The sequence below is a fragment of the Letharia lupina genome, assembly GCF_014066315.1.
Source record: "Letharia lupina isolate WasteWater1 chromosome Unknown contig_20, whole genome shotgun sequence".
Classification (NCBI taxonomy): domain Eukaryota; kingdom Fungi; phylum Ascomycota; class Lecanoromycetes; order Lecanorales; family Parmeliaceae; genus Letharia; species Letharia lupina.
In genome coordinates this window covers 725539-740375 of record NW_023502989.1, presented here as the reverse complement: position 1 = coordinate 740375, position 14837 = coordinate 725539, and the positions used below count along the sequence as shown (strand labels likewise).

The 14837-nt window shown below is 38.3% G+C and overlaps 2 protein-coding genes across 2 annotated transcripts; both read right to left on the bottom strand.

Moving 5' to 3' along the window:
* Window positions 1-1007: 1007 nt before the first annotated feature.
* On the bottom strand, window positions 1008-4231 carry HO133_005064 (uncharacterized protein; the record flags this gene model as incomplete). Its single annotated transcript, XM_037295976.1, has 2 exons — window positions 1008-1301; window positions 1352-4231. The coding sequence occupies 2 exons, from the start codon at window positions 4229-4231 to the stop codon at window positions 1008-1010; spliced, it is 3174 nt and encodes a 1057-aa protein (XP_037148674.1).
* A 681-nt stretch (window positions 4232-4912) lies between these two features.
* Window positions 4913-6700, bottom strand: HO133_005063 (uncharacterized protein; the record flags this gene model as incomplete). Its single annotated transcript, XM_037295975.1, has 1 exon — window positions 4913-6700. One exon carries the CDS (start codon window positions 6698-6700, stop codon window positions 4913-4915), a length of 1788 nt encoding a protein of 595 aa, XP_037148673.1.
* Window positions 6701-14837: the final 8137 nt, after the last annotated feature.

Here is a 14837-nt window from a genome sequence, read left to right as displayed (position 1 = left end):
TCTTGCCCTTGTGAATGAATCCGAGTGATCGTCGCCCAGAACCCTGCCAACCATGTGCTCCGCCAAACGTCAAACGGAACCGAATCCAATGGTTCCATCACCGTGCACCAACAAAAAAACTCAATTCAAAACTCCACCTAAAACCCCCTCGTGGCACCACCACCACCACCATCATCTCCCCCACAAAAAGACAAAATCCGACCAAATTCGCCCCCCGTAGCGACTACCCATGCGGTCGTTAATATCGAAAAATCCCAATATTCATAGGTATTTCTCCAGACAGGTGGTCCGGGCCAAAAATCATTATGCGAGCTAAAAAATCTTCAGGCGGGAAAAGGAAGGGCTAGGCGGGATAGGGGTGGAGATGGCGTCCCCTCGCGTGCCGTAAGGGGCAAATGATTTGCCCTGATCCAGGAGAAGCCGGATTCCCCGGGAAGTGCTGGCCTGCAGTAGCGCCATGCGGAATAGATGTACCCTCTGTCACGTCTAGGCAGGCGTCTTGGTTGGGAAGGGAGATGAAACGGGGCTCCATTTATTACACCATTTGGCTCGCTCGCTGACCCTTGGCTTGGATGGGGGAAAAAAAGGGGGGTGGGTGTAAAGGGGGCGGGGGGGTTCGGGCAGCAACTGCAACAGGATCCATGAGGACAGTATCAATGAAGAGTTGATTTTCCAATATCTTAGAGCATGTATTGTTGTAACGCCGTGCTAGCCAGAGGCAGCTACCTATAGACCTTCTCCGTAGAGCGCATGATGGCCATAACCTGCAAGCCCGTGCCCAACCCCATGTGGACGGGTAAACATCACCCCGACCGAACGCCATGCAGAAGACGCTTGACATGGCCGTCATCAAGTAGTGTGTCGACGTATATCCTCCTAACCGAGCAAACCGAAGCCTCAACAACCACAATCGATATGCATACAGCGTCATCACACCGACCGTCTAGAACTGTGTGAGCGAAGCAAAACAATCACAATCCTCCACGGAATCCTGCAATGCTGTCCCACTAAATCGGCGGCGGCGGCCTCATCTGTTTCTCGCCTGGTTCTATACCTTCCTCAATCTTTGGTGGGATGCCTCCGCCGAAACCCTGAGATGCAGACGCTTCCATTCGCGCCATCTTCGCGTTGTGCGAATCAGCGTTGAGGGCTTGGGGTGACCTCTGATCGGGCGCAGGTACTGATTTATTGTCAGGCATCTGGTCGACAGCGGTGACAAGATTGAGAGTGTTGGTTCCTGCAGGCGAGGCGGAATCCTTGTCGCTTTTTTGTGACGATGTACGTGGTGTGACTCGGCCATTCTAGAAAACTTAGGGAATGTATCTGAATGAACTGGACAGTGGATACATACCTCTTTAGCCCATCTAAGCCCGCAACTATTACACAGATCGCGATTACCACTCGGGCCTCGCCTCCACTCAGGCGTGACCATCGTATGACAATTAGCGCAATTTTTCTGCATGTTACCCGCACCATTTCGCCTTTTCCTCTTCTTCTTACTAGAGAGCAGACTCTGTAGCTCTTCTGCAAGCAACCTGTTTCTCTTCTCCATCTGGCGAAGTTCAAATTGCCAACTGGTACTCCTTGTAGTCTTCAGTTCATCGAAGACGTTATCCTCTGATGCGAGAGCTTCGTGCTGGTTACCGATGACGAGACCCATTCCACCTGCCTGCGTGGTCACTCCATCCGGCTTCACATTTCCAGGAGCTGATTTGGGTGTCTGATTGCCACCGGAGGCGCCACCGGCAGACGATGCGGGACTCGAGGACTTTTGTTCCGTCTTTGGGGATATGTTGGATGCTTGTCTATTCAGAGTGCGTGGCAACTTCAGTAATCGCGTTTGAGCCACTAAAAATGTAGGCTTCTGACCCTCGCATGCATCTCCCGGGTAGATTGTCGTCCGAGCTTGCAGCGTTTGGCCCCGCTTGTTCTGTACGTCATGCTTGAAAGTTGCTCGAACACCTGTGCGAGCAACCTCTAGCATTTTGCCGAACTCAAGCTTCGACTCTGCCCGCATGAGTGCTTGACAACTGGTTCCAACGAGATCTTCGGGCTGACGGTCGAGGAGACTGCGGACATTAGATGAAACGAACAGGAACATGCCTGACGTGGACATCTTAGTCCACAGCTCACTCTCGCCAAAGCCACCAGCAGACATGATGTCCTCCCTTGCCAATGCGTAGACTGGGCGTTCTCGTCCTACCATGATTATACACTTTCGGCCCTTTCCTTGCTCGAGATGAAGTGACCCATGACTCTCAAACCAGGTATAGCCGCTGTGTTTTCGCCGAATCCTAAAGACCACGTTGACAGCAGCTCCAGTCGAAGTATCTTTGAGTTCCCGCGTAACCGGGACGATGTCGCTTGGGTGGCAGACAGAAGACAATGCTGTGCCCACAAGCTCGCTAGGATCATATTCGAGGACTTTGCGACTCGACGGAGACAGGTAGAGGAAGAGCCCCTTCAGGGACAGGACGTGCACAACATCGTCAGTGTTCTCGAGCAGGACCTTGTCCCATATTCGTTTTGATAACTCAGATTCCCCAGAACCAATAGTACTGAGGACTGTAGAAACATCATCACGAGCAACAGTTTGGCCAAGCTCGGAATTCTGATGGCCAGGATGATCGGGGACGACATATCGTGGCAGCAAGCCGCGCTGATAGTTAATGCTGTATGACCCATCTCGACGAGCGTCAGTGAACTTCACCTTCAAGAATAGAGAAAGGATACCCTTACCAGGATTCTTGTTTGTTATGGATGTCGGCTGTTCAACAAGGTCAACCTGAAACCCAACGTAGTACTTGATTTCGTCGCTGTCCCATGTTATCGGTATCATAGTAAGCAAATTCATAAACGGTTGTCCTCCTTTCCGATAATTGATCAGACTGATCTGCGTTTCTTGCCTTTGATTGATCATGTTCTTGATGCGAAACACGGATTGATCGTCGACGTACTTTCGCTTGACGCCCGTTTGAATTTTGCCGTCCGGGGATTGGAGGAAACGGCAATTTCTCCCCAATATCTCGTGCCGTGTATAGGCGGTCAAACGTTCAAAGACATCGGAGCAATATACAATCGGTATGTCGTGCTGAGTCACGTCGCATACGACGAAGGCACATGACATATCGACCGCTCCTATGTTGATCTGTGGTTTTGGCCTCGCAGCGACTCTCATAAGGACTCCAAGCATATCAAAACCGCTGGATGAATAGGCGTTACGATATTGGGGTATTACCTGTTGTGAAGCACTCCCTTGACCCTGATAAGGTACCCCATTGTTGGTAGTGATATCAAGGTTAGGAGTCGGCCGAGGCTTTTGAGGGGGATCGAGATCGGGTAGAGCATGGGATCCTGACATCTCCATCGGAGGGCTCGTGTTCGACATAGAGATCTGGGGTTGGCTAAGATTGACTTGCAAATTTTGCATCTGATCTGAAACTGGCATATTTGGCATCTTTGCCATCCCGTCTTGTGTACCGAGACCAAGCATACTACCTCCTCCAGGATCATGCATTTGCTCGGGTATCGAAGAGGACATATTCTGCTGCATAGGCGGAGTGGACATGTCGGTTGTGAAATTGTTGCCCGTATACGCATTCCTTGGGGTTATATCGCCATTCGTGCCGTGGTCCAAACCGGAAAAATCCATTGCCATAAGCATGTTGTTAGACAGGTAGCTTCCGGACATGTCGTAGCCGAGCGACTCTGCAGAATCAAGATTATGGCCGTAGGGTGAGGATGATGAGATTGGTGTATAGTTTGGAGCCATGCTGTGGAAGCTTGTATTGAGTGCAAGATGCTCGTTGGATAACTGCCGTCTCGCTCTTTGGCTGTCGAGTCTTCGTTGAGCAATGTTCCCGGGACGCTGCATCCCAGAGTTTGTTGAAACGGGAGTTGGATCGAATTGGAAACCTTCGAGGTCGCTGTTATTTCCAGGACCGAATTCCAACATCGATGACCTTCTGGAATCCATCTCTGGTATCGGTCGGTTGGAAGTGTAGGTGTTAGATTGGTGAAAGCTGCTCCTCCGCTGTATCTCCTTCTGATTCTGATTGATGAAGTCGTCCAATGTATGGCCACCCATCATGCCTGAGGCATCCACTCCATTCGGACCTATGATGCCCATCATCGCATCATGATTGCTCAGGTCCGCCAGCCTCTGCAGATCCTCCTGCGAGTACTGCCTTTCATAGTAATTGTTCATATTGCCCACATTGGTTTGGTCCATCGTGATCCCTCGTGACCACAGTCTCCTAGATTTGCCCCCTGTCCAATGTTCCCAAGCTTAATCCTGCCTGATATTGAAAAGGCTTTTGACATCGTATTGCACCTCTGTCAATCTCTCCGGCCAAAAAGCGGGCGCAACGCCGTGGGAGAGGGTGTAACAGTTGTCGCACTTGTACAAGTGGGAGGAAGAGACAGAAGCCCCAAATTTGACAAAATTCTGGCAAGGATTGATAAGCGCGAGCCCCGGAAGACAGTCTCGGGTAGGAGATAGTTCGCAGGTTATATGCGAGAGCGTTGAGGGATGCAGTATGCTGTTGGCTCTGATATGCGACTGGAACTGCTACCGGAAATAGCAACCAATTGGGCCGTGCATCACTTAGAAAGAGCCTCTGATATGCGGCCTTTTAATGGAGCTAGAAAAGAGGTTGGGACAGAGGGATTGGGTGTAAAGAAGGAGTAATATGCCAACGAGTGAAGTTGTTGCTTCCAAGCTCCTGTTGATCCCTCACTTCCAAAGACGGAGCCGGTCCTGTCAGTTCGTTTAGTTACGCCATGACATGATAGGCTAAGCTTAGTAGCTAATGTCGAAAGCTTGGCGCATTTTAGTACTACTAAAGTACCTTGCCTTACTTGATTCTAGAGTAAGGTACCGTACTTTACTTTCTATTGTATGAGGCTAGACCTAGATTCCAGAATACACAGCGCTCACCATCCTCCCACACTCAACTCTCTGCTCCATACTCACTTTGCGCCCATTGACATCGACCTTGTGACGTGGGGTGATTTGAAAGCGATGTTCCTCCCTCCGCTTCCCCACAGCCTTTTCCGCAGCAGCGTCCAGAGGCGCCATATATCCTGGCAAAGCAATATTATTCCTCTTCCCCATTCCAAGCTGATAGTTCTCGTTTCCGCCCCACCAAAGCACATCAGCACCCCAATTGGTATCATTGCGAGAGTTTGTGGACGAAGAAGTACCAGCTTTAACATGCGTCACATTATCCATTGTTGCGCTGGCATGTGTGCTGCCGACGGAAAGACGCTTCAGCCGAATGGGAACGACCGTGTTGTTGCTTTCATCAAATTCAAAAAGACCACTGAGCGCCTTAAGCTTCGTCGGCGTGCCTTGGATATGGGTCCAGCGGCCAGTGCCAAGAGTTCCGAGAATACCTTGACCGCTAGCCCAGGTGTCAGCCGTGATGCGGCCAAGGCCAACTTTGGCAGCGGAAGCTTCGCCAGGTTGAGCAACTCGAGTCGCATCCACTGTGAAGAACGAGTTTGAACCACCAGCGGAGACGGAAGTCACGCGAGGTGAAAGGTTGGTACCAGAATAAAGTCTTGATATTGGCAAAAGAGAAGGAGCATCAATATATGGAGACTCTCCGCTAGGATCAAAGCCGAGTTGTCCAGAGCTATTGTCACCAAAGGCAAAAGCGCGACCCTCCTTGTCTAGTGCTAGAGAGTGAAAGTCCCCTGTTGCGATAGCTGTAATTTCGAAACCGCGAAGAGTGGTGATTTCGTGTGGTTGATCATACGGGCCAGGCGGTCGAGTAGTCCAGGATAAGCCTGGAACACCCATCTCACCCCTCGATGGGAACTCTTCACTGCTGGAAGCAGCACTGAAAAGGCGGCCATTGGAGGTAAGGAGAAGGACGTGTTCGAGACCAGAGCTGATCGAAGAGACTTTCTCGCCCCATCCCATATTCTGTGGCTGTAACAAGCGATAGCTGACATTCGCTCGCGAGCTCCAAAAGGGCATCCACGAACTTTCCATAGGTTTAGCGCCCTTGGCCTGATCCTCCTGCGACACAGGCAAAGAATAGACCTTCCCATTCGACGCCAATGCTATAATTCTATCCTTAGAGATCGTCACAGCCGTCAACCCTTTCCCAGTCAATGTATGCGTAGGCTGCCTGATATCTTTCGAGAACCCAGTACCCCATTGTAGCAAATCCCCTTTTTCAGTGACAGCAACACCAAAATTCCTATCCAGCTTTATGTCCCGTAGCAACAACCCGTCAAAGAACAGTATCCTCCTCGGCTGCTTTATCAGTGCCTCGTCTGAATCTGGCGCCGCTACCTTCCCACTATTCAGCCCCCACGCGTACACGCCGGGGTTTTCCCAGCTCCTCTTCACTTGGAGATGCTGTGAACTGATAGTATCGCGATTCTCTTCTTTTGATAGCCCTTTGGTCTTCTTGGGCTTTTCGAGCTTGACTTCGACGGGGGCAGGGGGTGCTTCGGCGTGGAGTTCTGTAAGGGTTAAATGTCTGGAGCCGTGGTATAGAGCTGTACCGGCGCCGCAGCCGAGGATGACGTGAATCAGAAGCTTGTAAGTAAGAAGACTCTCGTTGAGAGATGCTTGGCTCCTAAAATGCCGTCGTTGCGACGGACATGATGCGTGGAAAGCGCTTATTCGAGATGCTCTGCAGACTTCGTTAACAGTGCGTGGAGCAAACCTAGCACACTTCATCCTGGCTTTCTAAGAAAGCTACTGATCATGAGAGCGTGAGTATCAGCTGCATCCAGGCTTAACAACGTTCAGAACATGGCATTCGCTCAGTTTGCTCGATCTTGTGCTCTGTCGAAGTGGAGTCGCTTCGAGATCGTCATGACTGGCATAGCGCCAAGAGTTCTTACTTATCGATAGCAGCCCTTTATAAATTACAAATTAAATAAGAATACTTAGCAAAGCTAACCCAGCTCCGCCTCCGACTTTTTATTAACGCCATTCATAGAAAATTATAAAGAACATACTTGCCATTCTTACAATAGCCACTATCGTCTAATCGTGTCTACCCCCATTTGCGCCCTACCCCCATTTGCGCCCAAATTAAATCCGATAATTCCGACGCAACACCCAAATGCTTACCTCTCACCAAATTTGTATAGTAAACTAGTATAATGATGATGATCTTTTATTACTCCTAAGGCTTCTATATCGGAGAGCCTAAATTATTATTTTTTAGATTTTATCGGCTTATTATATCGTGAAAAAACTATTACTATCTCTTTCGCTACCTCTTCTTCTCCTACCTCTTTTTCTACTACCTCTTCTTCTACTATCTCTTCTTCTACTATTTTCTTATCTTCTTTATCTCTTTTACTTCTTTTACCTCTTTTACCTCTTTTATCTTATTATTATTACTAAAATAAAACCTACGATAGAGTCTTCGATAGAGTCTTTAATAGAGCTCGTCATTATAGCGAAGATAATAAAGCGAGATTTAGTAGTATTATTAAATCTAATATAGAAGATATAATAGCCTTTTTCTTAACTAAACTTCTATCTCTCTTTATATCTTTAAAAATAATTAATTTAAAATAATATATACTTCGAAATTATTTCTTAAATTTCTTATTAATTAAGTTTTTTATTTATTTTTAAATAAGCTTAAAAGTTATAAATTATTCTTCGCTCTAATATATTTATTTACATTTAATCTTATCTTTTTTTCATTATTTTATCTTAATAAAATTCTTATTAATAATATAAAATAAGATATTATTAGCTAGCGCTAAACTATATACTTTTTTAAACTTTTCTAATAATACTAGATTAAAATTATTAATCTTAATTTATTAAACTAGCTAATTAATTTACTTTATATTTTTTAAAATAAAGAGTATTGTCAGGACCAGTATAGATGTAATATTAGTATGGGTGAGGTAGAACTAGGATAATAAGGCTACCGAACTATGTAGGTGGGAAGGAGGCATGATATGGTAGGGGATGCCTCCGCCAAGGCACTAGGCCATAGGGCTGAGTGGTGTGTCAAGGGTACGCTCGTAACACTACCCCCCTCCTCTCAATAGCCATGGCCCCCATGGCTGGTAGACCGGAGATGTACGCCCATTGCTTGCCCTGTGTCTTCAAGCATCTATAGTCCCTGCAGGCCTTGAATGGAGAAGATTTGTTAAGGTGTGGTATTGCTGTAGCAGTCGAAATTCGAGTCTTGGCGATCGATTTTCTGAAGAACATCGGATAGTTTTAATTCGTTTAAAAACACTATGTCCGAGGTTTTACCGGATCGCATATTGGTCTTGACTGTGTCATGCCTGTCGTATTGCCTTGTAGAGATTCTAGAGATATTAGCTATATCTTGCCTGCGTATCAACAAGATTCTTCGAATTCTTCTCCTTGTCTAATCTTCTTGCCATAGTCCTTCGATAGAATTAAAGAAAATCTAACGTATGCATATGTCTTGTGCTCGCTGAAAATCCATAAAAATAAAGAACTTTTGATATTAGTATACTAGGCTAAATTAGTATCTTTCTCTGGCGGCGGCGGCGATAGTAATATCGCGTCCCGGAGATTTCGCTAACGCGTTGTCTTGCACTTTATTATAGCGTTAAGGAGCTTTTAATTTGACGAGGATCTATAAAGAATTGAATGGATAATAACCAAAAAATGATTTGCCATGCGATGGCCACCTGATTTCATATTTATGATGGAGAAGAAATCGATGAAATAATGCAATTTGATTGGTTAAAGCCTCCCGAATCGAACCGAGCCGCAAGCGCTAAAACTCTAAATCAATATCAAATGATTCTGGTGTGAGTTTCTCCATAGGGTGTCACATAACCAATATCGATGGGGGCTATCGACGGGGATAGTGAGACCCATAGGTGACGCACTATGGCTTCGGAGGATGCTTGGGTATCCGTTAACAAGGGAAGCCTGCTTGATGGGCCTGATATAAAGTTATTATTGAGCAACATAGGCCTGAGAAATCGATTCGCGAATGTGAAAAAATGAGGATATGGCGAAGACATCGGACGGTTTTACTTCGACTGAAAACGCGATGTCCGAGATATTATCAAGTCGCTTATAAGAAGCCCTAGCAACTAAGCTCGTATCTCTCCTCGCTATTTATATCGGGATCGATATATTTATCATACTTTTATATATAAGTCTAATTCTTATCTATAAGGTCCTCTATCTCAGTAAGACTTAAACCCTTTATATTGAAAGTGAGACGAATTATAATCGAGATACTCTTCTTTACGTCAGCCTCGGCCTTTACTTTTACATATTACATCGCGAATCTTTCAACCTTCTTTTCGGCGAATCCCTTAGCAGATTATTAATATTGAAGTTATATTTTTATAATACGTTTCTTTAACTCAGGCGTAGTTCAATCCCTTATTATTAGATAAATTAAGTTATAAAAACGAAGTTTCGATTTCTTTCGTATATCGTTTATTAGACTATTATTTCTAAGATCGTTAAGACTATTATTTCTAAAATTATATTCGATATACTTAATAAGATTATCGTAGAATTTGAGAAATAGTTGACTTTCTTAGCTTATTTTGTTATAAGTATATTAATAGATTATTCTAAGAATAAATAAAGGTATCTCATATACGTTACTTAAATAATTTAGAAGATTATTAATTATAGAGTATAAGCGATATTATCGTCTAATAGATATATGCTAACTAACTTCTCCTTTAAATCTCGCTATAATGTAAGCAATTTTAAAGGTATTAGTAAGGAAATAATTATTATTATAGATAAGCTTATCTTAAATTCTCATTTTTCAGTCATCGAATAATATTAAATTAGTATTTATAAAGATAGATAGATCTAGTAGCCTTAGGCTGAGTGGCTGTCTAACTGGCTGTAATGACATTAATCGATGTCGGTTTACTCTGAGTACCTCGAAATCTCATAATATGAGTAGTAATAGGGACGGCGGTAGGAGGGCAGAGATGCCTGTCGAGTTTTGGCCCTACGTCTCCTCTTAACTGATATGAAATAGAGAAGGAGGTGGAGGCGGAGCAGAGATGCCAGGCGAGTCTTAATCTTATATCTTCGGTGCTTTATAATATTGCTGATGTAGGTTCTTAGTAGATAGAGATCGCTATATATATAATATGTGAAGTTATAGCGAATTTGAAGGCGAATATCTCGTATATAAGTCTTCGTAAATAAGATAAGGCTAGTTACGATATATAGGAGATCGTAATCTAGAGAGAGTATTCTTATATCGACGATTACGAGATATCTTAGTTCTCTAATAAATATAGTAATTCTAAATATAGATAATTACTATCGTCCTTATTTCTCGCCAATAATATTTCCTTTTAAGTAGTTTATAAATATATACTATCTCGAGATAACCGTAGGATAATTAATTATATATCTCTCGAATAATATCGATATATATATTATCGAATACTTATAAACTATTCTTATAGTAAAGTATCTCGTAATCTCGTCTTATACGAAGCACTTATTAAGAGTAATCCCTCGAAATTTATCCTTATCTTCGACGATAGCATTACGAATTTTTATATAATATTTATCTTTCTTATTAATCTCTACTACTTTATAATAGATAGAGTCGTTATATATAAGATAGAACTAGCCGCGGTATGTAGGTGATTAGCGATATAAAGGGAAGTATCTTAATATTGATATAGATAAAATTAAGTAAGAATTTGAGAAACTTATAATGTATTAAATGTAGGTAAAAACGAAGCGGAGAAGATAGGTGTAAAAATAGCGATTTTGGCTAGGCTTCCCCGTGGAGGTTTATTATAATATCGAATAATATCTTTATCGAGTGAAATAAAGAGATCTCTAGAACTTCGATACTATAAAGGCGTACGCGAGTTAAGAAAGGTAATAGATCTCTATATTGAGTGTTGAAATTTTGTTTCTTCGCGAGATTCTATAACACTCGTTTCTTGACCGATCAAGTCGTTGTAAAGACTATGAGTACTCTAAATAGTATCCTTTCGAATGGTAGGAAGTCCGTCGGTAGTTTGCTATTCGTTATGGATTTTTTGCGGGGAACGAAGCGGAGACGAATTTCTTGTATTTGATATAGGAAACTCGTTTTTTAATAGATTGAGCTATCGTTAATAATGTAGGTTATCTAATATAGATTCTTTCGAATAATATAGATAGTTTGTAATTTATATGTGTGATAAGGCTTCTATATAGTAGAAATATCTAGCGTTTTCTTTATTAAGCTCGGTCGCTTACTCTAAGTAGAAAGTGAAAACCCGTTAATTCTCTTCGCCGAGGGGTATACGAAGGAGTTTTATTATAATATCAGAATTAGTATAGATATAATACTAGTATAAGTGAGATAGAACTAGAATAATAAGGCTATCGAACTATATAAATGAAAAAGAGATATAATATAATAGAGAATATCTTCGTTAAGGTACTAGATTATAGAGCTAAGTAATATATTAAGAGTACGCTCGTAACAAGTATAGATAGAGAGTTATTATTAGATATAATAATTATTATCTCTAAAGATAAAAATATAATAGATCTTAATTCTAATATCTTAAGTTCTAATTTATTAAAAATAACTTATAACTAAATCGAAAATAGTCTACTCTTTTACTATATATATCTAATATTCTTTTTTATTATAATATTTATTCTTACTATTTAAATAAATTAAATAAAGTCTATTTTATCTATTAAGTAACTACTCTTAAATATAATATTCTTTATTAGATATCTTCGATATATAATCGCTAAAGACTAAAAAAATTTAATATCTAATAATTAAAGAATATATATAGAGTAGATAAATAGATATAAGAGAACGATATTATTACTAATATAAAACTATATAATTTTAATATTAATATATAATATATACTTATTATATATTAGAAGATAATATCTTTCTTTTAATATTCTTCGAGTTTATAGTTTAAAATATTTACGAGAAATAAGTTAAAAGCTAATTATATAAATAGAGATTAATAAAATATATTTAATAAATTACTTTAAACTTAACACGTTATTTATTTATTTATTTTCACTTAATATAATTATCGATTTCTTTCCCTTTAAAATATTAAATTAAATCTTTATTTAAAGCTTACTCTTAAAGATAATAAATAAAAAAAGAAATCTTTTATCCGCGGATATATATTCAATTAAAGTTATCTACTCTCTACTTTTATTCTAAGCTATATATATATATATATTATACTTAAAATATATAACTCTTATTTTATTAATAGAATTAAGAGTAAATCCTTTCTCATTTATATTATATATATTTTTCTTCTAAATATTATATCTCTAAATAACTAATTTAATAAGCTAAAATTACTATAATATCTTTTCTATATTATAAATTATAATATATTCTTTATCTAAAAATTAATTAAATTAACTTTATAAATCTAGATAACGTTTAAAAAAGTCGTAGATTTAATTTATATCTAACTCTCTATTATTCTACTTCGCTACTAGCATTTTATTAATTATATAATAAATAAGACTAACTCTAGAAAGCCAGCCTTACTTCATTATTTATAAAATCTATATCTTTAAAGCTTTCTTCTCTATAAAACTTAATTATTATTAATCTTTAACTACTTTTTAATAAAAACGACTATTAGCGATATATCGATTTAATATAAAAGAAATAACTTTATAATATAACGCAATTAATTTAATCTTAGATTTCTTTTTATAAGAATCTAAGCTATTCTTATAAACTAAAAGAGCTTAATTATACTTATTAAATATAATCTTTAAATATTTTTTCTTAAATATCTCTTTAAGAGACTTTAAAGTTTTTAGTAAAGCTATTAATATAGCTATTAGCGGAGAAAAAATAAGAGAAATATACTTTTTTTTTATTATAGTGAGATTATAGATTAATAAGTCCTTTTCTTAGTCTTTTAAATTATCTATTCGATAATCGATTAGTATAAAAAGACTTATATATATATATCTATTTTAGACTAAGAAGACTTATAGAAAAGCTTATAGAAAAGCTTATAAAAAGATTTATAGAAAGGCTTATAAAAAGATATATAGAAAGACTTATAGAAAGGCTTATAGAAAGATATATAGAAAGATTTATAGAAAGGTATATAGAAGGCTTACATATATCTATTTTAAATAATAGAAAATATTTAACTTATAATATTAATAGACTACCGCTAGAATCTCGAATATCATATTTTTAAACAATTTAAATTTATTCGAAATCTTTAAAAAGCCCTCTAAAACCTTATTTTTTTATATTTAGAATTTAATTACTTAGACTCTTATTATTCAACGATTTCTTTATATAAGATCTATTAAATATATTATTCTTATTATTCTATTCATAAAGATCTTTAAAAGCTATACCGCGTTACTATTCGACCTCGCTATTATTATTAAATACTCTATAACAATTTTATAAATATAATATCTTAAAAAGAAACTTATTTAATATTAATTTACGAATTAAAGTCTACAACTCGATTTAACTTAAAAGTATCCGAATTAATCAAAGCGTATTATTCTACGATTTCTTCTCCGCTTAAAATAATAATATTAAATAATTATCTTATAGCAAAATACGTTTATAGCTACTATTCCTTTATTTCTTTATTAAATCTCTTTAAAATTAATACTCTACGATACTATAATACTAGACATTAAGATCGTTATATAAGATATACTATAATCCCCATTTTATATAATATTCTAAAGTATTAAAAAAGAAGTTTAGAAGTCTATTTAAAAGTAAATTAATAGAGATCTAATAAATTTCAGATATATATAAGATAAATATAGACTATAAATTAGAATAAACTATATACTTATAATATAAACTCTCTTACAATTACAAGAAATCAAATATTAAGTTTTTTTTTTTTTTTTTCAAAATTATTTAATAGAGTATTTAGTAAATTTAAACTTATAATTATACGCCGAGAGACTAGTTACTAATTAGATAATTTATAATATTTTTAATAAGTATTTTATTATATTATAGGGCCTAAATAAAATATCGAATACTACTTAGATATATATGTTGCTAGGATAAAAACAGACTATATCTGAGTCTAGGGCAGGGATATCTACTATGCTAGGCCTATAGACGGCGACTATGGTATCGTAGCATTGGCCATTATGATAGGCTATGGTAGTAGGCCATTTGAAAGAGTGATAGTGGTAGTCATGGTAGTGGTAGCCATGGTAGTGGTAGTTTTCTATCATCTGCAAATCTGAAAAGTTCCTGCAAAATTTGAAATTGCTGATCGCGCGTGTATCGCGGAAATCATAAAATCCGCCGGATTAGTAAATCTGATTAGAATCTACCTAAATTCCGTCGATTTAGTAACTATCTTAATCTTTTTTACTAGTTTTATTAATTTAGTAGTAATATATACGAAAAAAAAAAAGTTCTAATAATCGACGTTGTAATAATAAGGTTCTACGATAACGAGTATTAATATTAACTTAAATTTGGCTACGGAATTAGATAATTTAATAAAATTAGTTATATAGATAATACTTTAATATAGCGTATAATAATGCGTATATTAATAATAATATATATTAATACTATATATATATAGAATAATACTTAGAGTATATTAAAGTACATTATATAAAAATTTTAAAGTTACTAAAATTTTTTGAAGTTACTGAATTAATAGAATTAGCGAAAAGAATTAAATATAGATAAAGTCTACTTAATAGACTAAATCGTGCTTATAGTATAAATCCGGCGGAAATCGTACGGAAATTCACTTTTCAGATTTGCAGATAATGTCGGATTTATCGAATTTAAAATAGACGTAAATAGAGGTAGAGCGTAAATGGGGGTAGATAC